This window comes from Salvelinus namaycush, chromosome 8, assembly GCF_016432855.1.
Source record: "Salvelinus namaycush isolate Seneca chromosome 8, SaNama_1.0, whole genome shotgun sequence".
Classification (NCBI taxonomy): Eukaryota; Metazoa; Chordata; class Actinopteri; order Salmoniformes; family Salmonidae; genus Salvelinus; species Salvelinus namaycush.
Genome location: NC_052314.1, coordinates 45,081,108 through 45,104,143, shown reverse-complemented (window position 1 = coordinate 45,104,143; position 23,036 = coordinate 45,081,108). Strand labels below are relative to the sequence as shown.

The following is a 23,036-nucleotide window of genomic DNA, read 5'->3' as shown; positions in this document are numbered from 1 at the left end:
TGCTTCACGGTGGGAACCACATGCAGAGATCATCCGTTCACCTATTCTATTCCGTGTGAGACGGTGGTTGGAACCAAAAATCTCAAATTTGGACTCATCGGACCAAAAGGACAGATTTCCACCGGTCTAATGTCCATTGCTCGTGTTTCTTGGCCCAAGCAAGTCTCTTCTTCTTACTGGTGTCCTTTAGTAGTGGTTTCTTTGCAGCAATTCGACCATGAAGGCCTGATTCATGCAGTCTCCTCTGAACAGTTGATGTTGAGAAGTGTCTGTTACTTGAACTCTGTGAAGCATTTATTTGGGCTTCAATTTCTGAGGCTGGTAACTCTAATGAAGTTATCCTCTGCAGCAGAGGTAACTTTGGGTCTTCCTTTCCTGTGGCGGTCCTCATGTGAACCAGTTTCATCATACTTGAAGAAACTTTCAAAGTTCTTGAAATTCTCCGAATTGACTGACCTTCATGTCTTAAAGTAATTATAGACTATCGTTTCTCTTTGCTTATGTGAGCTGTTCTGGCCATAATATGGGCTTGGTCTTTTACCAAAATTGGGCTATCTTCTGTATACCACCCCTACCTTGTCACACCACAACCGATTGGCTCAAACGCATTAAGGAAAGAAATTCCACAAATGAACTTTTAACAAGGTACACCTGTTAATTGAAATGCATTCCAGGTGACCTCATGAAGCTGGTTGAGAGAATGCCAAGAGAGTGCAAAGCTCTCAAGGCAAAAAGTGGCTACTTTGAAGAATCTCAAATTTAAAATGTATTTTCATTTGTTTAACACTTTTTTGGTTACTACATGATTCCATATGTGTTATTTCATAGTGTTGACGTCTTCACTATTAGTCTACAATGTAGAAAATAGTAAAAATAAAGAAAAACGCTGGTGTCTAGGTGTGTAGGTGTGTCTAAACGTGTCTAAACGTTTGACTGGTACTGTATATGAATGGACAAAGCCATCGATCATGTGACACCATTCATTCCTATGCTAAGACTCAATAGCGCATTGAAGCCAAATTAAGTTGGTTAAGATTAAGATGGCATCTCATTGAGACATGCACAGTCTGAGCTGCTCCAGGAAGTGACGTTGCAGGCTAACTCAGTGCTGCACCATCTCATTGAGGAACAACATTTTTGGGCTCCCGAGTGGTGCAGCAGTCTAAGGCACTACATCTCAGTGCAAGAGGCGTCACTTCAGTCCCTGGTTTGATTCCAGGATGCATCACATCCAGCCGTGATCGGGAGTCCCATAGGGCGGCGCACAATTGGCCCAGCATCGTCCGGGTTTGGCCGGGGTAGGCCGTCATTGTAAATAAGAATTAGTTTTTAACTGACTTGCCTAGTTCAATTAAGGGTAAATAAATACAAATATTTTTAAAAGGCTGACCAGAGTACTGCAGGCTGCCATTAGCCACTAAATTATCCTTATATCCTGTGTTCAATTTTAAAACAATCAGTTCAAGGACATACATCTTGATGTATGTCTTTATTTACACAAAGATTGACATTTTTCCATTCACTATAATGGTGGATCCTTTTTTCTGCTAACAATACCTGAAGCACCGCGGTCGGCCTAGAACCTCTGGGGCTTCAATGAGAGGCAGTAGTTCTCCCCTGGTCTGTTCTAACGCTTCGAACACACCGACTGCGTCATTGCATCACTGCTGCATAACATTTTGCGCAGCTAGGCAACTATACTGATGCAGGTACCTTTTGCAAATGGTCGCATGCGGTTGGACACATGGAGGAGAGAATCATTTTCGCAGTATCCTCAAAACCGTGTCTTTTTGACACAACTGCTGACAGCTACAGGGACATAAACACAAAAAATGCTGCTTGGAGACAAGTGTCCACGATAGTAGGATTGCCAGGTCAGTTTAGTAGTGAGCTTGTGCCAGATGTGGCTAGTTAGCGTTAGCTAGCTAACCTAGCTTGCTAACCTAGCCAATGAGGTGTGTGTGAAAGAAATAGTCATACCACCTTCCTCAACGTTGGTCTCATTGTTGAAAGAGCCTACTCTGCCTATCTTGACTATTTATTATTGCATTTCGCTCCAAAACTGCATTTGAGGGAAATTATATTATAGGCTCTCACAATTAATTTGAGGATGTCATCGAATAAATAATATACTTGGCAAATAAAAAATGTAAAGAAATTATGCAATCAAACTGTTTTTATGTAATCCCAAATTTTTACTGAATGTGTGCAAAAAAAAAAATCTACATTCATATTTTGCTACTTTCTGTCAAGTCCACTCATACAATTTGATGCATACGTTCGATTTATCGAACGTATGCACCACACAGAACGCACTGCAACTGCCTCTGCAACGCAATGCTGCAAGGCAAATGCAGCGTTCCATTGGAAATGAATGTACTTCTGGTGTATCGAAACGCAATGACGCAGTCGGTGTGTTCGAAGCGTAACACCTTCGAATCCGAGGCCATGATTGCGCTTCCGTTGTGGGTGTGGTAGCTTATCAACCTTTATTTGCATGCAATTAACATATGAATAAACATTACCATAACTACGGTTCAAAAACTTAAAAGACACACCCTATCCCCTCAGCCCAGAAATTAAGTGGATACTTCTGATGACGTACCATGACGTCTGACGAGTATATGTAACCGATGTGAAATGGCTAGCTAGTTAGCGGGGTGCGCACTAATAGCGTTTTAATCGATGGCGTCACTCGCTCTGAAACCTTGAAGTAGTTGTTCCCAGCTTTTGTGGAGCGATGGGTAACGATGCTTCGTGGGAGGCAGTTGTAGATGTGTGCAGAGGGTCCCTGGTTCAAGCCCAGGTAGGGGCGAGGAGAGGGACGGAAGCTATACTGTTACATATACACTTGCAGGGCAAGGGAGGAAGGAATGATTTTTAAATGGACCACCTTTGGCCGGAAATAAACGTCACTCGTTTATCCCGCGATGATTGTATTTTCAGCCACGGGTAGCTTGTGGGCGCTTTATATGCGCTACAGTCAATTGAGTGCATGTATACTTATTAAATATATAATTATTAATTTACACCTACTGTATGATAGCTAGCAAACCAATTTGCTAATGTTAGCCTGCCTAGCTGGAACTCCTGAAGAAGGAAAATGTTTTATTTCTACAATTTCCAAAAGATAAAACAAAAACATATTTACTTTTTACGTAGTAGCAACATTTCTAACTTATTTGCGTTCGTTTTTACTTACACTTGTATGTTGACTCCTCTATTGATGTTGTTTTTAAGTTTTCGCGGACTTTTCTTAGCGGATGTACAATCGTCGAGAAGTGGATTATGGGGAGTTTCAGGTCCCGGAGTGAACATAATTGTACACTCGCAAAGCCGACTAAAAACGAGGGCTGATGGACTAATGTTGCAAACCTCCCTTGCTTGGCTAATCATTTGGACCACCCGCCAACATGGCGACGAGGATTCCCCCAAGGGCATAAGACGAGGGTAAGTGGACGAGGGTGTGTCTTTTAAGTGTTTGGACTGCAACCAATTTGTCCCGACAGTTGAAGAACTGCTCTGACGCGATGCATGAATGAGGCGTGCTTCACCCGCACCATGCCGAAAGAGTGACAGAGGCTACATAACTATCCTCAAAAATCCGAATAGGCGCACTGCGTTGTTTCAGACGGCAATCTATCCCCGCTCTTCCAAAGAGAAAGTGACAGTTTTTAGTTCCGTGCGGCGATAGAGTGGTGTTTGAATTAGGGTTTATTCTGATGACATGATAATCGAGGATTGGGTGATGTTTGACATAAAAAATATTGTCGCTCTTATCCATTAGAATCTCATAATGTAGGCAAACCTACCCGCACTATATCTGCCAGCTGTTGTCAAGAGCGCACGTGCCAAGACCGGAGTAAGCACATTTGCTATTTAATGCAACAGCTGTGACAATTATTGCTGGAGTTGAAAACACATTGAGAACTTTGGATTTTATTCGGTACATGACAATTTAAGCGAAAAAGTACCTTTTCATGTGCATTACGCACTGCTTTTTATTAGCAACTGGTCCATTTGGTGGAAACAGACCACTGGTGGAAAAATGTGCAGATTTTGATTATGCAAGATTTTGGAATATTCTCCTTTAAATCTTTCACCAATTGGATGGAAACATAGCTACTGTAATAAAAACAACAGGCAGATATATTTACCACATACTTTAATGTTGCAAGTTCAGGTTAAAATAAAACACTTTAATGAAAAGCTTACATAGTCACCATCTGCTACATAATTATAGATATATTCATCCTGTTTGATATTACACACTGCTCTCTAATATGATCAAATAAATGCTTATGTACATGCTGCTCAGTGTTAAGCTGTATTTACAAGATTGATCTCAAATGGAAATAATGTAAAAATGGATATCCAATTACACATCAGAAACAATAGATTTTACCCCCAAACTAAAGCATTTTCTAACTGTCTAGAAAGTACTGCATCTGATCATACAATCTTACACTATACACTCACACTTCTTACACACTGTATAAACACACACAAACCATAAAATGCATACCCACAGGCAGCATACAGAGAAAATACACATACGCCAAAAATGTACACACACAGTATTCAAACTCACATGGGCCAATCGCACAGAAACACTTACAAACTGTGTAATGCTGCAGCCCTTGACATCATGAACAACTGAATACATTGATTGCCATTTAAAGGATAAAAAACATGACCAATGTTATATTGCTGACATTTTAAAGTGAACTTTAACCACGCGCTCTCACGCAGACACACCCTACTGTATTGCACTTCATACTCCAACAGTAACATGACAGAGCAGCACTAAACATAATTACTTTTTTTCAACTCTGCTTGTACCATCAAACATTAAGTATGAAGTCTTAAACACACACACACAAAGCAAGGTAATTTGCTTTTTCACACATTCACCTAAAAATTACAAAAAAGGGAACAGCCTTCGGGCGCTAGGTTTTTGCATAACGGTCTAATTGTCTCAACCCTGTGAATTGCACTTAATGAGAGAGAATTTAGTTTTTTGATGACTGCAATCCCACTCAGACGCACGGATTACACGAGTAGGATTTAGTGAGATTGCTAAAGTGGTCGCACTGCAACACACACACTCGTAAACACACAACTCACACATGCCCAAGTGTATACAAACTCGCGCTCACACATACAGCCTGTACTCACTCATTCTCTACCAGAATATAACTAAACATTGGGATATCGATATTGACAAAGGTGCTCCCATAACTGGGGTAGGTTTTATATGAAACTCGTAAAACCTACGAGTGTGTGTGTGTGTGTATATATATCTCACACACACACACAGAGTATACAAAAACATTAAGAACACCTGCTCTTTCCATGACAGACTGACCAGGTGAATCCAGATGAAATCTATGATCCCTTATTGATGTCAATTGTTCAATCGACTTCAATCAGTGTAGATGAAGGCAAGGAGACAGGTTAAAGAAGGACTTCTAAGCCTCGAGACAATTGAGACATGGATTGTGCATGTGTGCCATTCAGAGGGTGTATGGGCAAGACTAAACATTTAAGTGCCTTTGAATGGGGTTTGGTAGTAGATGCCAGGCGCACCAGTTTGTGTCAAGAACTGCAACGCTGCTGGATTTTTCATGCTCAACAGTTTCATGTGTGTATCAAGAATGTTCCGCCATCCAGCCAACTGTGGGAAGCATTGGAGTCAACATGGGCCAGCATTCCTGTAGAACGCTTTCGACACCATGCCCAGACGAATTGAGGCTGTTCATTAGGAAGGTGTTCCTAATGTTTGGTATACTCTGTGTGTGTGTGTATATATATATATAAACATCATATGCTACTCTTGGCAAAGCTGTATGAAGTGACGGAGTGGCAGAGCCGATGGCCCTTACGCAGGGTGAGGGGACACACATTCAGGCCAGGAAGAACAATGGATGAGGGATGAAACATCAATGAAAACATCTCCCTTCACCTCTCAGTCCCAGCCGTTGTCCTTTATCATGTGGGACAGCTCAATGATGAACTTCCCTTCCTTGTACTTCTGACTCAACTCAAAGGCCTGCTCCTGTAGGGAGAGGGATAGAGATGGTGGGGGGGATAAGAGGCTGGAGTGCGTAGTAGACAAGCTTAAAAGACATCTACATTTGTTGAGGATGGGGATTGAGGATATTATTTGAGTTATTTACAGTGTGTAGACATAGATGAGTAGCATAGTATGTGTGTGCGTTTGTCCTTACGTATTTCCAGCCCAGTGTGGTGTGGCAGTTCTCACAGTAGATGTCTGCCACAGCGTGGAGCCCGGTGAGTAGCAGCCTCTCCTCGGCAGGACCACAGCCCACGTTCACCCTGAAAACACCAGGAACAAGAACCACAGGTCAATTACCGAAATGGTACCCTGCCACAAATGTCTGTTTTGTGACCTGACCTAAGCTTATCAGATTTTCTGGTGACCCACCAGATAAGCATATATATTTCAATTAAATTTCAATTTTAACAAGAAATGTGATAATTCTATCCAGAACCTAATATTTAGCCCCAAATCGGAGGGTGTTTGCTATTCACGAGTTGAGAAATGACATGCTAACTACTAAATCGAGCGGCAGGTAGCCTAGTGGTTAGAGCGTTTGGCAAGTAACCAAAAGGTTGCTAAATCGAATCCCCGAGCTGACAAGGTAAAAATCTGTCATTCTGCCCCTGAACAAGGCAGTTAACCCAGTGTTCCTAGGCCATCATTGTAAATAAGAATGTGTTCTTAACTGACTTGCCTAGTTAAAAAAATAAATTCAAACTACAGCAAACAGAAGGTAAATATAACTCAACTAGAACGTGACATCCACTTTTAGGATAGTGAACTGGCTTCAGGGTGCATTGTATGGCTTACAGGACTAGAGTAAACACACTGAAGTGGCGTAAGGAGAACCTGGCAGATGCATGATAATGACAGTGTACTGAGGCTTGAGCGGTAACTAAGGTAGGACTGTGTTTTAGGGACCTAAAAGGGATACTATTTTGCTCATTAGTTATGGGTACACTGTGTAGGCTATATGGCCAATACACTGGATGACAAGTAAAGATACTCACACAGAGTTGAAGAGGTAAGCACGTCCCTGGCTACCCTGAAAAGACTGGACGACAGAAAAAAAGAGAATGAACTCAAATGTGCCACGAAGACAGAGAGAGAGCGACAATGCAAGATAGATAAAATAAAAATCGGTGGTTTTAAAGAAAGTGGGACATTGAGGTAACGTTTCCCAGCTTACAATGCAACAGAGGACTGTGGCTGTTTTTCCAATGTTATTGAAATGTAATATAATTTCACACAGCCAACCAGGGGTTGGAACAAAAATGATTTTCCAATCGTTTGGTTCTAAACAAAACCACCATTTTTTGTTTTCCGACCAGCATAATAAAGCTCTGAACTAGAGGTCAACCGATTAATCGGAATGGCCAATTCATTTGGGCCGATTTCAAGTTTTCAGAACAATCGGTAATCTGCATTTTTGGACACCAATTATGGCCGATTACATTGCACTCTACGAGCAGACTGCGTGGCAGGCTGACTACCTGTTACGCGAGTGCAGCAAGGAGCCAAGGTAAGTTGCTAGCTAGCATTAAACTTATTTTATAAAAAACAATCAATCTTAACATAATCACTAGTTAACTACACATGGTTGATGATATTACTAGTTTATCTAGCTTGTCCTGCGTTGCATATAATCGATGCGGTGCCTGTTAATTTATCATCGAATCACAGCCTACTTCGCCAAACAGGTGATGATTTAACGCATTCGCGAAAAAAATCACTGTCATTGCACCAATGTGTACCTAACCATAAACATCAATGCCTTTCTTAAAATCAATACACAAGTATATATTTTTAAACCTGCGTATTTAGTTAATATTGCCTGCTAACATGAATTTCTTTTAACTAGGGAAATTGTGTAACTTCTCATGCATTCTGTGCAAGCAGAGTCAAGGTATATGCAGAAGTTTGGGCTGCCTGGCTCGTTGCGAACTGTGTGAAGACCATTTCTTCCTAACAAAGACCATAATTAATTTGCCAGAATTGTACATAATTATGTCATAAGGTTGTGCAATGTAACAGCAATATTTAGACTTATGGATGCCAGCTGTTAGATAAAATACGGAACGGTTCCGTATTTCACTGAAAGAATAAACGTTTTGTTTTTGAAATGATCGTTTCAGGATTTGACCATATTAATGACCTAAGGCTCGTATTTCTGTGTGTTATTTTAATTAAGTCTATGATTTGATATTTGATAGAGCAGTCTGAGCGGTGGTAGGCAGCAGCAGGCTTGTAAGCATTCATTCAAACAGCATTTGCCAGCAGCTCTTCGCTGTGCTTCAAGCATTGCGCTGTTTATGACTTTCAAGCCTATCAACTCCCGAGATTAGGCTGGCAATACTATAGCGCCTATAAGAACATCCAATAGTCAAAGGTATATGAAATACAAATGGTATAAAGAGAAATAGTCCAATAATAACTACAACCTAAAACTTCTTACCTGGGAATATTGAAGACTCATGTTAAAAGGAACCACCAGCTTAAATATGTTCTCATGTTCTGAGCAAGGAACTTAAACGTTAGCTTTTTTACATGGCAAATATTGCACTTTTACTTTCTTCTCCAACACTTTGTTTTTGCATTATTTAAACCAAATTGAACATGTTTCATTATTTATTTGAGGCTAAATTGATTTTATTGATGTATTATATTAAGTTAAAATAAGTGTTCATTAGCCTCCCGGGTGGCACAGTGGCCTAAGGCACTGCATCGCAGTGCTAGCGGTGTCACCAGAGACTCTGGGTACGAGCCCAGGCTCTGTCGCAGCCGGCTGCGACCGACCGGGAGGTCCATGGGGCGACGCACAATTGGCCTAGCGTCGTCCGGGTTAGGGAGGGTTTGGCCGGTAGGGATATCCTTGTCTCATCCCGCACTAGCGACTCCTGTGGCGGGCCGGGCGCGGTGCGCGCTAACCAGGTCGCCAGGTGCACGGTGTTTCCTCCGACACATTGGTGCGGCTGGCTTCCGGGTTGGATGCGCGCTGTGTTAAGAAGCAGTGCGGCTTGGTTGGGTTGTGTTTCGGAGGACGCATGGCTTTCGACCTTCGTCTCTCCCGAGCCCGTACGGGAGTTGTAGCGATGAGACAAGATAGTAACTACTAACAATTGGATACCACGAAATTGGGGAGAAATATATATATATATATATATATATTTTTTTTAATCAGCCGATTTAATCGGTATGGGCTTTTTTTGGTCCTCCAATCGGTATCAGTGTTGAAAAATCATAATCATAATCTACTCTGAACCGGTTTGAACCAAAAAAACAAAAGAAGTACCGGTTTATGTAGTTCCTTTCTGTTCATTTTTTTACCTGTGAAATCAACAGTTTCTACATTTAGCTCATTAAATGACTTTCCCAATCAGTGCGGATAGAGCAGGAAAGCTAGTTGTTTACATGAGTGATGGACGGACAAGTGTAGCCTATTTCGCAAGATGTGACTGAAATTTTATGGGTCGAGAGAGCGAGAGGGTTGAGGAGCAGGCTTGAAGTGCTAGGCATCTTGCTATGACATCCATTATCTGAATTAGGTCCACAGAATTATACCTAGGCGGAGCAGCTTCTATGAAGGAACTTTGAACTAGCAAGCTAACGCTTGTGTTTGCAGAACGGCACCAGAATAAAAAATAAGTCCAGCGTGAAATGTGATAACTAAGCATAGTTAACTGACATTGAAAAAGTAAATCCATTATTCTCTAGCTAATTAAAAATGTCTATCCCGTCTTCTTACGCTTCTAACATCAGTACAGTAGCCTATGCCTCGGTGTGGGGAGGGGCAGATTGCCTGTGCGTGTTTAGGCTAAGATTTTCAGATGCAGACAGACACTGGAATAAGTTTCTGAGTGATAGAGAGGGTTTTGCATAGGCGCTTTGTTGCGTTTTATTTGTGGGGCTAGAAAAAAATGCCTGGAACGTAAAATAACATTATTAACCGGTTTTCATGCTGTTAAAATAACAGTTCTGTTATGGAGCAGTATGGATCACTTTCGTTCCCAGTTCCGTTTCTGTTATTGAAAAATTACATTATTTTCCGGTTTTCTGTTCTGATCCCTGAACCGGGTTCCAACCCCTGCAGCCAACACATAGGCTTATTATTCAATTATATGGAATTTAACCCACTGGCCATAAACGGTCCCTGTAGTCTCACCTTGGAGATGAGGTCATCATGGTTGGCCAGGTGTGCTCGGCAGTGAACACAGCTGTACCTGCGGTGGCACGAGTCTAGGTACGCCTGGAACGTCTTAGCCTTCGTCAGCTTCACCATGTCTGAGGAGATAGAGAAAAAAACAGATAGACTTAGTAATTAACAGGAAAACAGGAGAGACCGAGAGGATATTGGCCATTACAGGGGCTCATAACGCTAGGCTACTCCTAAATGCAATCGTAGTAAACCCTAAATTTCACTATTTGTGAAGTGTAGTAACTATGAGAAAATGCAATTTTGTAAGCTTATTTGCCAAATAGGGTTAGGCAAATTTGGGTAAACACAAAGAGCAACATATGATTCCCATGGCTTTCAACTGAAAACTGGAAAATGCAAGAGAAAGAAACAAGTTCAATAACTTTTGGCTGTCTGTCCTCTGTCCTGTCCAACACTGCAAAAAAGTCATGCCAGCATTGTAGAAAACGCATGCACTCAACTGTTAATTTCCTCCATTTAGGCGTGACAGGTCACACTTTGAGTGTCAAAAAATGTCAGAAGGAATCACACAATAATGAACTAACTGTATTATTCGGAGTGGGAAACAGGTCTGGGCTCATATTAGTGACTTTATTTTAAACCATATGCATGTCTAATTCGCAGCACACTTCCTGGTAAAATTACAGCAGGGTCCTTGCTTTTTAACATTTTTATTATTATTTTTAGAACTCAACTCCTTTATTGAAAAAATGTGTAAATATAAACACCTCAAATTCACAAAATACTGGCAGTACATGCAGGCTGGAATTCAATTGTTGCAGATAAAATAAACACTGCGCTTTCAAGTGCATTTGTTTTTCACAGCAGCATGTCTCAGAAGGAAGGAGTGGACACTTGATTTAGTAATCGTCAGTCCTGTGGTGTGATCCGTTAAGCGAACCTGACTGAGAAGTCATCAAGTACATGCAACGAGACTGATCTCTAAGTCTAGTGTCAACTAGTCCCTTTCCCCGGCTCACTATTCACAGATCTGAAGGAGCAGGGTCCGTGCTATCCACGATCATTGGAACGTCCCTACCTATTGAAGTTTACATTTGATATGTTTTAAGTATGGGTTTACGGTTAGGGGTTAAGTTTTGGGTAGGGACGTCGCAAGGATCCCAATAACTCTGACCATTGCACCAGACAGAACACAACATGCATTGACCTACTTTACAAGCTAAACCCGACTATGTATGGTCAGTCAGTGGCGCTCCATAGATGGATGGGGAAAATGTGTTACTTTTTACTCAAAAGTCTTGTGTCATTTAAAACGGTTAAATGTCCGTGTGAAAATCCATTATTGTAGCTAGAGTAATTTCAAAATAACGCTTAAATGTCCGTGTGAAAATCCATTATTGTAGCTAGAGTAATTTCAAAATAACGCCTCAGTATTAATGCCACGGCATACACAAGAACAAGCAAAACATCACTCAGATCCTTGCAATTTTGCTGGCCTGCTAACGTTAGCTGACTCGCCCCACATTCTGACAAAGCAACCAGCTAACGTTAGCTAACTAACGTTACTGTTCATAGGCAGCTAGCCAATAATCCCCCAAAACGATGCATACAGTGAATTATTCATCGACCGCCTTCCTCTGTAGCAAGCTATCCATTTTAGCCAACTATCGTGAGAGACTAGCTAACATTGACGTTAGCTTGCTAGCTAGCAACTGAACCATAATCTGGGTTTAGAGAAGACGCTGAATATGTTTACTGTAAACCCGCCATTTCAGGTTTAGCTAGCAACCTACATGGAAGGAAATACAAGCACAGTAGAAAATAGCTCTGGACTCACCTAAAGTAGTTATCAGTTTTTCAGTGGAAGACCTAATTTGAACGAAGATATGACCATCAACTAAGATGCATCAGTAAATTGCTAAATCGTCTAGGAGATAGCTTGTTGGGTCACTTCTACAGCAAGAAACCATCGGACAGATAGATCCAAACAAACAAGAATCGTGGTGCAGATTTTCTCTCGGTCTCTCACACTTGACAACAGGAACAAGTAGTTTTTCTCTGAGATGAAACAGTTTCGTGTATGTTGTAGTTAAAATAACAATAGCTACTCCGACTAAGTTTTTTGTAGATAGGATATTTTCGTGGTGACGGACAAACGTGCAATATTATGCAGTGTTTGTTTACAACGCTGGTTAAGGAGGCGGTACCAAATACGTCACCAGCTACAAAACAAATCCCCAACGACCAATGGGAATCGTCAGATTGACTGGGGGAATGTAGGTCGAACAGTTTTAGGTTTAATTTGTACTCGTTTCTATGAGTAGATTCAACCGGGCGCCAATGTAGGCATGTTTTGCACTGGCTGAAAGTTTATTACATTCGATTCCTAGGCATGGTTGTGAGCCATGTTTCTGAAGCATGAATAATGCTGCCTTGTTGACAACATAACCAAGCGGTGCAGATTTGTTCGATTTGAGCAGGGCGCTTCTCTCTCACCCAGTCACATGACTGGCTATAGGCATATTTAACCCGGGCCAGTTTAATAGAACTCTGCCATAGTTATGGTACTTTCAAGACAACTGGGAACTCAGAAAAACTTCTCTATTTAAAAAAAAATTATGACGTCAGTGATCTTCAGGTCGGAAAGTCGGAGCTCTAGAAAGATGCCCGAGTTTCCGAATTGTAATTCCGAGTTGGATGACCTTTCAAAACGATTTTCCCCAGTCGGAGCTCGTTTTTTCCGAGTTTCCAGGTTTCTTGAACTTACTAATGTCGGAAGTCGGAGATTTCCGAGTTTCCAGTTGTCTTGAACCATTAGCCTCTGCCGAGTCCAGAGATACTTTTGAGGAGATGGGAAGCTCAATTGGAATCGTATTTACGCACATTGTGTACGTTGCAAATGCTTTGTCAATGGGCAGGTCGGTGCATTCTGGGACAGGAGATCGAATGGTAGTCAATTGGGCACTAGCTCAAAAACTCAACATTAGCACGAATTACGTGAACCATAGCAGGTTAGTGGCACCTTAGTTGGGGAGTACGAGCTCGTGGTAATGGCTGGAGCAGAATTAGTGGAATGGTATCAAATACATCAAACACATGGTTTCCATGTATTTGATGCCATTCCATGTTTGCCATTCCAGCCGAGCCGTCCTCCCCCCAGCGGCCTCCTGTGAAGAACAAGAAGTGCAACATTACAAATATTTTCTGAAATGATTAACTTGCTCTCTGTAATGTCATATAGCTTTCAAATCGTGACATTACGTACCTTCGAGATTACCTACTCAGGTTTCTCGACATAGAGCCCCACAGTGGAGGTGTCATAATACCCATAAAACCTAGCCGTCAAACAGGGAAATGGTTATAATCTTTTTTCCACCATTCATTTTTCCCATAAGTGATTTTAAAATAAGGTCTGTGTTTGGTGTGGGCTTACCCTGGCATGATGTTTCGATAACTATGTAAATCTCTCCTGGATAAGGTGACTTATATTTGTCTCTATTTACCCTCAGGTTCTAAAATAGTAATTAGCATCAAAGTAGACATTGTGCAAGACTACAAATCCCTGCAAGCTCCTGCATGTTATCTCTAGCTGACACCTTTGCTAACAGGTATTGTGACAATTTTAAAGAAATGAAGCCAATTTATTCATTATTAAATTTAGCTAACATTAGATAGCTTACATTCTTAACTTAACTTTCTGCCCATATCAGATATGTGCATGTCCTGGGATTTTGTTTTGTTACTCACAACCTCATACTAATCACATTAGCCTACGTTAGCTCAACCATCCCGGGGGGAGAGATTGACACGATTATCAAAACATCACGCCAGGGTAAACCTACATGATACCAGTGGTGGAAAAGTACTCAATTCACATACTTTAATACCTTCATAGAAAATGACTCTAGTGAAAGTCACCTAGTAAAATACAACTTGAGTAAAAGTCTAAAAGTATTTGGTTTTAAATATACAAATAATTTAATTCCTTATTAAGCAAACCAGACAGGACAATTTAATTTATTTTTATTTACGGATAGCCAGGGTCACACTCCAACAGTATTTAAAAACATGGCATTTGTGTTTAGTTAGTCCGCCAGATGAGGCAATAGGGATGACCAGGGATGTTCTGTTGATATGAGTGCAAATGGGACCATCTTCTGTCCTAAGAAAGTGTGTGTCAGGGAAAATGTATAGAGTAAAAAGTACAGAATTTTGTTTAGGAATGTAGTTAAGTAAAAGTTGTCAAAAATGGAAATAGTAAAGTACAGATACCACAAAAAAATTACTTAAGTATTTCTAAAATCACTTATGGGAAAAATTAACAGTGGAAAAACGATTGGAACCATTTCTTTGTTTCACTGCAAGGTTTTATGGGTATTATGACTCATACGGCGGTACTGTTCATATGCTAAACGGAACTAGGAAACACAGACATTTCCGACTTGCTGATTCGTTGAACGTGGTAAGTATATAACTACAGCCAGTTAGCAAGTCGGAAATGTCCGAGTTTCTTAGGTCCGACTTGCACATGAATGTGGCGTCATACCCTGACTTTTAGAAGGGATTGCTTGACGATTAGTTTAGCAACCGCATGACGCAGAATGACAACGTGAACGCGATTGGCCAACAGTCTGCTAGTGGGGCATTATACGTTTCACCATTCATTGGCCACTGGGATTCCTATCTTCTACTTTCTAAGTATCTCTGCTGAGTCCCCAACAACCAGATGTTCCGGGTTTCAGGGGAAATGGAAACAGAGCCTGTGACTCAACTTCCTCTTTTGGACTTTAACAAGGCTAATCCACTGAGGTAGGGCGACACTCCATCTGTTCTCCTCCTCCACATTTACTGGATTGGTTGAACAGTGCAGAAGAGAACCTCCCCCGACAAGTTTTTTTTCTCTCGTCAAGACCAGTATGTAGGGGAACTCGTTTCAGGCATTTCTACTACACATGCTACGTTAGGTTAAGCTATGTAGAAGTCATCTGAATCCTGTCCATGTTGTCCTTGGTCACGCATGAGAAAGATCAGAGATCCTATAAAATTATTCTAATTCCTAATTCTATGGATATGATACTGTAGCTCAATACAGTATACTAGCTACAGTTTACTTGCTACATAACACAATAACTAAACTGTAGGCCTAATAATAAAGCCACTGGATGAACAAGGTCATATGTCCTCGCTGTCAAAAATAAATAAAAAAATAGGTGATTATTAGTGAGCTGGGCCGCAGGGATGGACTGGGACAAGAATTCGACCCTGGCGTTTTATCCATACCAGCCCACACCACTGCTCGTGCCGCCAACTCACCCCCACCATGGGGCGAGTGGTGCCCAGAACTACGTCCACACCAGGCTTGAGTCTTCTGACATTCGCATCCACTCTAAGTTAAACTTAGACACAGGCAGTAGTGCTGACACAACATTGGCAGTAGGCCTACTAATATAGCCACTGTTAGATGGGCATACCATCAAAGCCACAAACAAAAATGAAAACAATGAAGCAAATGCAACTCTGGGGGAAATTATTGTTCTAAAAACAGAATTAAATCATTATACATGAACATGATTAGAAATTTACATTAGCTAAAGATCTGACTTGTGCTCCACTCTCAAGTCTGAAATTCTTATCTAGATTTAGATGAACCAGTCCAGTGCCCTGTGTTTCCAGCTCTTATTCATTGTGGCTGCTGTGTGTGTCACAGAAGGCTTATTTCTCGGAAATCTAAAGGACAAGGTCTTAATCTCTTACCAGGTCTCTAAAGAGTTGTTTGAATTGATCTACTTATTATTTTAACCTATTTGCTATACTGCAGAGAACCAGGTCAGGAAAGTGCAGCCTTTGTTTCCCACTGGGACCTGACTGGCTGGTAGATTATTGTTAAGAACTGTGAGCGGACTTTGACCATGGCCTGGGCTGAGAGAATGAGGAAGTGAAGCAAGTAAATACATAAATACTGTGTGTGTTGGAAGCCATTATTTTCCAGTGGTATAAACAAATGGAAGTTGGTCTTGAATGCTTAAAACATCTTTGCATTGATAAACATACAATTTGTATAGCATGTCATAAATACCCCAAAAGTCAGTTCCATTATGTAAATGTCATAATACCATGAGAGAACGTCAAGGATATAGACTTAAAGAAATCACTTCTCCTCCCAACAACATCCAGACAGTCACTGGTAGATTAGGGTTTGGGAAGGCTGCAGAGAGAGGTGAACAGTCTCTCAATATATGGCCACAATCCATTAACCAAAAGACAGTAAGTGTAAGTGACATCCTTTTGTGTAGATGGAATGAAGTTGCCTAAAGACATTGATCAGAGATTGGTTATGTGTTTTTCCCTCTATTGGTTAAGGTTGGGATTTGGGAAAGTTACGCTGGTATTGGATCTGTGCTTTTCGGGCAACTTCCTCACAGATCTGTCCTTTTGCTCATTGGTGGAGACCGGAGTTGTGAAGGAAAATTGAGATTTCAGTGTGGTTCTTTCTGTGATACACAATGTTCAAGTGGAGGTCTCTTGATAGGTAGCTTGAGCTGTCAGTTAAGAACCTGTTTGTGAATTAGTAGTTTGATTGGAGGTTTGGGCTGTCAGTCTTGACTCCTGTGTCTGTGTAGGTAGTCAGTCAGGAGGGTGGGGTAGTCTGTCATGACGCCTGTGGCTCCTGCTTTGAACGCCGCCTCGATGTCAGGATCCTCGTTGCAGACGAACAGGTGCACCTGAGGACAGAGAGGGCCAGACGTCAGTTATCCCACATGAAAAAATACTACAGATTACTATAAAATACTACAGTACTTACTAAAGAATTCGAAAGTAAACTTTTGTATACTGTACTACACACTGTAGTATCCCTTGATCATGTGTAGTACTTGTACTTTAGAATGTTGTAGAATACTACAGTGAATATTACAGTATTATCTGCAAAAATAAGCAGTGTAGTAAATATTACAGTAATGTCCGCAAAAACACTACACTTTTTTTAACAATAGTAAATACCATTTTTTTTATTTAACCTTTATTTTGACAAGGAGTCAATGCTGAGACCAAGGTCACTTTTCCAGATGAGCCCTGTATTAAGCACCAAAATACACATCTAAACACAATACACAAAAAGAAAAACAGAAAAGACAATCTTCAGTAAAAAGGTCCCCTAACAACCGTCTGAAATGCCATAGAGGCACAAATTCCACCAATTATAAAGTGTATTGTAGATCATTCCACAAGTAATGTGCAAGGAAATTAAAGGCTGATTTACCTAACTCTCTGGATACTACCTATGTGACTTCAAAGAGGTGATGAGGAACTATAGTATTCAATTTGCATATACCCTGCCCATTCCCCTCACCCCATTTTGTGCCACCCATACAGTGCATTCAGAAAGTATTCCATTCACTTTTTGTTTTTTGCTCTGACATGCACTATCAACTGTGGGACCTTATATAGACAGGTGTGTGCCTTTCCAGATGTCCAATCAATTGAATTTACCACAGGTGAACTCCAATCAAGTTGTAGAAACATCAAGGATTACCAGTCCTACCTACCTACAGGTTATGTAAAATTTGCTATTTTAGTATTTCTCCAGTAGGTTTCCTGAAGGAGAAAGCCTCCACTTCTATGTCAAAGATAATAAAACAAAAACACTATAGTAAATACTACAGTAATGCCTGCAAAAGCACTACCGTAAATACTACAGTATAGTACATTCTGCAAAAACTACAGTATACTAAAATCCGCAAAAACACAACAATAATTTCCATGTTGGCGGATATGAGTGAGAGGGCTGGGTTGTGTTTATTAGGTACAAAACAGAAGAAAATGGTCCAAAACAAAGTGAAACAGGGAGTTACTATCTGAACATTGAATGTGAAATGCTGATATACATTTTTTGTTGCGCAACGTTTTGCTATGGTGTTCTTGAATGAACATGACCCTGGTTCCATTTCAGTCACCTGTCCCTTCACCAGGAGTTTCAAACTCATTTTGACCCGGGTGTGCATTCGGTCTTCAACAAGGTCAAGAGCGCTGCACTAAAAATTGTCAAAATGTGCAAAATATAGGTGATTATTAGTGAGCTGGGCCACAGGGATGAACTGGGACAAGAATTCAGCCCTGGCATTTTATCCATACCAGCCCACACCACTACTCGTGCCGCCAACTCACCCCCCCACCACATGGGGAGTGGTCCCCAGACCCTATCAGCCACTGCCCAGACCTTATCACAGACCTACATCTACACCAGGCTTGAGTCTTCTGTCTAACATTCTCATCCACTAAGTTAAACTTAGACACAAGCAGTGTGTTGACACATAACATTGGCAGTTAAGTACAGCATTTCTCAACAATTTCTGTACCAGTGGCTGGCGAGATGTGGTCCTCATCTTTTTTAACCAGCTCATTTTTAAAACAAATACAATATGTAAAAGCACCACTGGAGATATAACTTAACACTTTAACTGTGCCTCTGCTCTAGCTATTTTGTTTGCCTTCCATGTGTGCTGTCGGTCTGTCTCAGCATCTTCTCTGCTGTCACTCTGTGCTTCTTCTGCTTTAGCCAACACCCACATAGCAGTTGTTTTGGCGGTGGAACTGTGTAAGAAATGTCAAATCCACAAGTAGCTCCTGGCATTATACCTAAAGCGGACATTGCCATAGGCTGCACGAAGTTGCATTAAGAGAAATCCCATGTAGCCTTGTTTATCATTTTGAACACTGGAGTTTGAGATATTAATCTGCACATCGATTAGGCTGATAGAAATCCTCATTATTTAGTTGAATGATTTTCAATATGAGCATCATTATTTCTATATAGACTACACTTTCTTGTTCTGAACTTCTAACGCGAGTGGGAGGGGTGTGGCTTTGTGACAATAATCAAGAGCAGCTGCTCACCGATTTGACAGCTCCAACACCGCCAAAACATCAGCAATGCAGCTATCGCTGGTTAACTCTTGATCTGATTGAATCTAGACCTTAAGCTATATTTCAAATGAGTGCCTATCATATGTGTTCCCCTGAATCAACAACTACCCTATTCATTTCTATTACAGGCCTCCAGACTATCATTTTCCACTGGTGCCACTTACTTTTACAGTTGGTGGCACCAGCACATGATTTGGTCGGACCCAAATCACGAGTAATCATCTTATAAAGTCATTTGTAGTACTTTATTAAGAAGTATAATAAATAGACTACTGAGGTATTCACGTCCAAGCAGGAATGCATGTTTCATTATATTTTTATGTGCTAATCCAGTGATTGTCACGAATTTTGGGGTTCAAAATTAAACTATAGGCGCTATATTTTACTGTCAAAATAAGACTCCAGGATTTACTGATTTATTTTTGTTGTATAGAGAAGAATTACATACATCTTAATGTGCAGTAACTAATATCATAGGCTAATTAATGTAGGGTTCAACACCTGTGGAAGTGGAAACTACTAAAAAAGCACATTAATTACATTTCTAACTCTAAATATAATACCCACTGCTAGTAGCCATGTATTAATCCAACAGTAAATGTTATGTGCTAAAAAACACATTTGTAGGCTACTACCCATTGCAGTTATAGTCTACTACCCAAGAGCTCCATATCTCAAACCCATATAAAATATCTTGGTTGTAAAATAGTTGTGATTGAGCTGAATATTGAGAGTAGGGAAATAAATAATTATACCTACAGAAAGCTGAGAACCTCCTCTCTTCGACAGGGACAAGGGGATGAAGCTTGTTGTACGCTTAGAAAGCATTTTTCTCTCGAGCGCATGGGGGGAGAGGAGAGTGGCTCGCTCATTGCATCAGCAGGCCCCAGCGAGGGCACAGGCCACTTTCATTACAGGAATCATTAGGATAATGCACTTTACTGTTTGACCAGATCATAGTTTTAGCCCGCCCCAAAAATATGATGTTTTGAGTGAGGTGACAATGTAGTATGTGTTCTTTCTAAGTTTATAGGCACCCTTTCCGTTTTTTACGACCCATGATCTTGGCTGTCTAACTGATGACAGAGTTGGAGCAGGTCTCTTTGCTGATGCCGCGTGGGGTGGGGGAGGCCGGCCATTGCCCACTGATCATCCAAAAGCCCATTATAGATCAGTATAATAGAGAAATTCCACTAAAATCAGGCTGGATTGGAACTCCCATGTTTGCTCCTTGCCCTACACACTCAAGAGTGTCTATAGTTCTTAAAGGGCTGGATAAGGGAAAGAGGGATGTAACAGGAGCTCTGCTGAGCCTACTGACGGGCCAGGACATACTGAAGCAGTAGAAGTTAGCAGAAGGGGCTAGGAAGTGATGGCAGTAACAATTATGATGATAATAGTAATGATGATGGTTGCTCTGTACCTGAATTCCTCTTTTGGCCAGATGTTTGAATAGACTCTTCCTCATCGTTAATCTGGAACAACATGAACGTTTTGCAGGTGGTTTAATCTTTTATCAAAGCTTGTACACTGTTCAAAAAAAATAAAGGGAACACTTAAACAACACAATGTAACTCCAAGTCAATCACACTTCTGTGAAATCAAACTGTCCACTTAGGAAGCAACACTGATTGACAATAAATTTCACATGCTGTTGTGCAAATGGAATAGACAACAGGTGGAAATTATAGGCAATTAGCAAGACACCCCCAATAAAGGAGTGGTTCTGCAGGTGGTGACCACAGACCACTTCTCAGTTCCTATGCTTCCTGGCTGATGTTTTGGTCACTTTTGAATGCTGGCGGTGCTTTCACTCTAGTGGTAGCATGAGACGGAGTCTACAACCCACACAAGTGGCTCAGGTAGTGCAGCTCAGCTCATGACGTGTTGCTGTGCGTTTTGTTGCCGTGCGTTTTGTTGCCAACCTTTGCTAGGTGACAACTTTACGTTTTTTTTTTTTTTACTTTTTTTTTTTTTATTTTTATTTTTTTTTTTTAATTTTATCCCCTTTTCTCCCCAATTTTCGTGGTATCCAATCGCTAGTAATTACTATCTTGTCTCATCGCTACAACTCCCGTACGGGCTCGGGAGAGACGAAGGTCGAAAGCCATGCGTCCTCCGAAGCACAACCCAACCAAGCCGCACTGCTTCTTTAACACAGCGCGCCTCCAACCCGGAAGCCAGCCGCACCAATGTGTCGGAGGAAACACCGTGCACCTGGCCCCCTTGGTTAGCACGCACTGCGCCCGGCCCGCCACAGGAGTCGCTGGAGCGCGATGAGACAAGGATATCCCTACCGGCCAAACCCACCCTAACCCGGACGACGCTAGCCCAATTGTGCGTCGCCCCACGGACCTCCCGGTCGCGGCCGGCTGCGACAGAGCCTGGGCGCGAACCCAGAGACTCTGGTGGCGCAGTTAGCACTGCGATGCAGTGCCCTAGACCACTGCGCCACCCGGGAGGCCCTTTCTTTTTACTTTTTAATTACCGTTTATATTTTTAGTTTTTCCATCAAAACTTTTTTCCCTCATTCAACTTTTTCACTCCGGACGCTTTATCTGGACATGGTTCGTCAGCACTTTCAACAGCCGAAGCTAAGTAGTAACATTAACATGATGTCTTTTAATTGCAGTCGCTGTACTCATAATATACAGGAGAACGATCGCCTTACGGCGAGGATAGCTGTGCTACAAGCCCAGCTTCAGACGCAATCGTTAGGCAAGGGTAATTTCAGTGTAGGAAAGGAAGAAACAGCGTCTGTGCCACCAGTAAGTACAGATACTAACGTTAGTATAAATCCCCCCGCACAGTCCCCGCAGCCGGACAACTTTCTCATGGCTTCTGGAGGGAAATGCTGTAGGAATGCTCAACTGGTGTCGCTCATTCAGCCGACAGAAACTTTCAACCGGTTTTCCCCATTAAGTAGCGATTCGGAGTCTGAGGCCGAGTCTTCTCTTGTCTCTACTCCTCCCGTTACGGGGTCTGAGACGCCGAAGGCTCCCACCATTAGCTCTGACAAATTGAAAACCCTAGTCATTGGCGACTCCATTACCCGCAGTATTAGACTTAAAACGAATCACCCAGCGATCATACACTGTTTACCAGGGGGCAGGGCTACCGACGTTAAGGCTAATCTGAAGATGGTGCTGGCTAAAGCTAAAACTGGCGAGTGTAGAGAGTATAGAGATATTGTTATCCACGTCGGCACCAACGATGTTAGGATGAAACAGTCAGAGGTCACCAAGCGCAACATAGCTTCAGCGTGTAAATCAGCTAGAAAGATGTGTCGGCATCGAGTAATTGTCTCTGGCCCCCTCCCAGTTAGGGGGAGTGACGAGCTCTACAGCAGAGTCTCACAACTCAATCGCTAGTTGAAAACTGTTTTCTGCCCCTCCCAAAAGATAGAATTTGTAGATAATTGGCCCTCTTTCTGGGACTCACCCACAAACAGGACCTGCTGAGGAGTGACGGACTCCATCCTAGCTGGAGGGGTGCTCTCATCTTATCTACTTATCTATCGCCTTAGCAATCTCATTAGGATAAAGACCTCCTCCATTCCTGCCATTATTGAAAGAGATCGTGATACCTCACATCTCAAAATAGGGTTACTTAATGTTAGATCCCTCACTTCAAAGGCAGTTATAGTCAATGAACTAATCACTGATCACAATCTTGATGTGATTGGCCTGACTGAAACATGGCTTAAGCCTGATGAATTTACTGTGTTAAATGAGGCCTCACCTCCTGGTTACACTAGTGACCATATCCCCCGTGCATCCCGCAAAGGCGGAGGTGTTGCTAACATTTACGATAGCAAATTTCAATTTACAAAAAAGAAAATGACGTTTTCGTCTTTTGAGCTTCTAGTCATGAAATCTATGCAGCCTACTCAAT

At 41.6% G+C, this 23,036-nt stretch overlaps 2 protein-coding genes and 1 non-coding gene across 3 annotated transcripts in view; 1 reads left to right on the top strand and 2 right to left on the bottom strand.

Annotated features, from left to right (window-relative positions):
• Positions 1–5,727: 5,727 nt before the first annotated feature.
• Positions 5,728–12,405, bottom strand: LOC120051929 (protein yippee-like 3). Its single transcript, XM_038998812.1, has 5 exons — positions 12,058–12,405; positions 10,227–10,345; positions 7,075–7,118; positions 6,231–6,339; positions 5,728–6,058 (listed from the first exon to the last, which is right to left on the bottom strand). Exons 2-5 carry the CDS (start codon positions 10,341–10,343, stop codon positions 5,969–5,971), a joined length of 360 nt encoding a protein of 119 aa, XP_038854740.1. The 5' UTR covers positions 10,344–10,345; positions 12,058–12,405; the 3' UTR covers positions 5,728–5,968.
• A 1,857-nt stretch (positions 12,406–14,262) lies between these two features.
• LOC120052723 (lysophospholipase D GDPD3-like) overlaps positions 14,263–23,036 on the bottom strand; it is a 32,848-nt gene continuing 24,074 nt past the window's right edge. Inside the window, exons 9-10 of the mRNA XM_038999803.1 lie at positions 20,566–20,617; positions 14,263–16,942 (exon numbers count right to left, since the gene is read on the bottom strand). Of these exons, the coding sequence (XP_038855731.1) occupies positions 16,814–16,942; positions 20,566–20,617 (181 nt within the window). The 3' untranslated portion in view covers positions 14,263–16,813. The remainder of the gene's footprint in view (positions 16,943–20,565; positions 20,618–23,036) is intronic.
• Positions 17,777–17,831, top strand: LOC120053114. The gene has a single exon (XR_005477475.1). It is a non-coding gene; the product is annotated as a U7 small nuclear RNA (small nuclear RNA).

What these genes read in the sequence shown, in the direction of transcription:
- LOC120051929 (XM_038998812.1), bottom strand. Translation starts at nt 10,343, where the DNA reads ATGGTGAAGCTGACGAAGGCTAAGACGTTCCAGGCGTACCTAGACTCG. An exon ending in GCTTACCTCTTCAACTCTGT is followed by an intron (nt 6,340 to 7,074) that starts GTGAGTATCTTT and finishes TGGTGTTTTCAG; the next exon opens with GGTGAACGTGGGCTGTGGTC. An exon ending in CCACACTGGGCTGGAAATAC is followed by an intron (nt 6,059 to 6,230) that starts GTAAGGACAAAC and finishes CTCTCCCTACAG; the next exon opens with GAGCAGGCCTTTGAGTTGAG.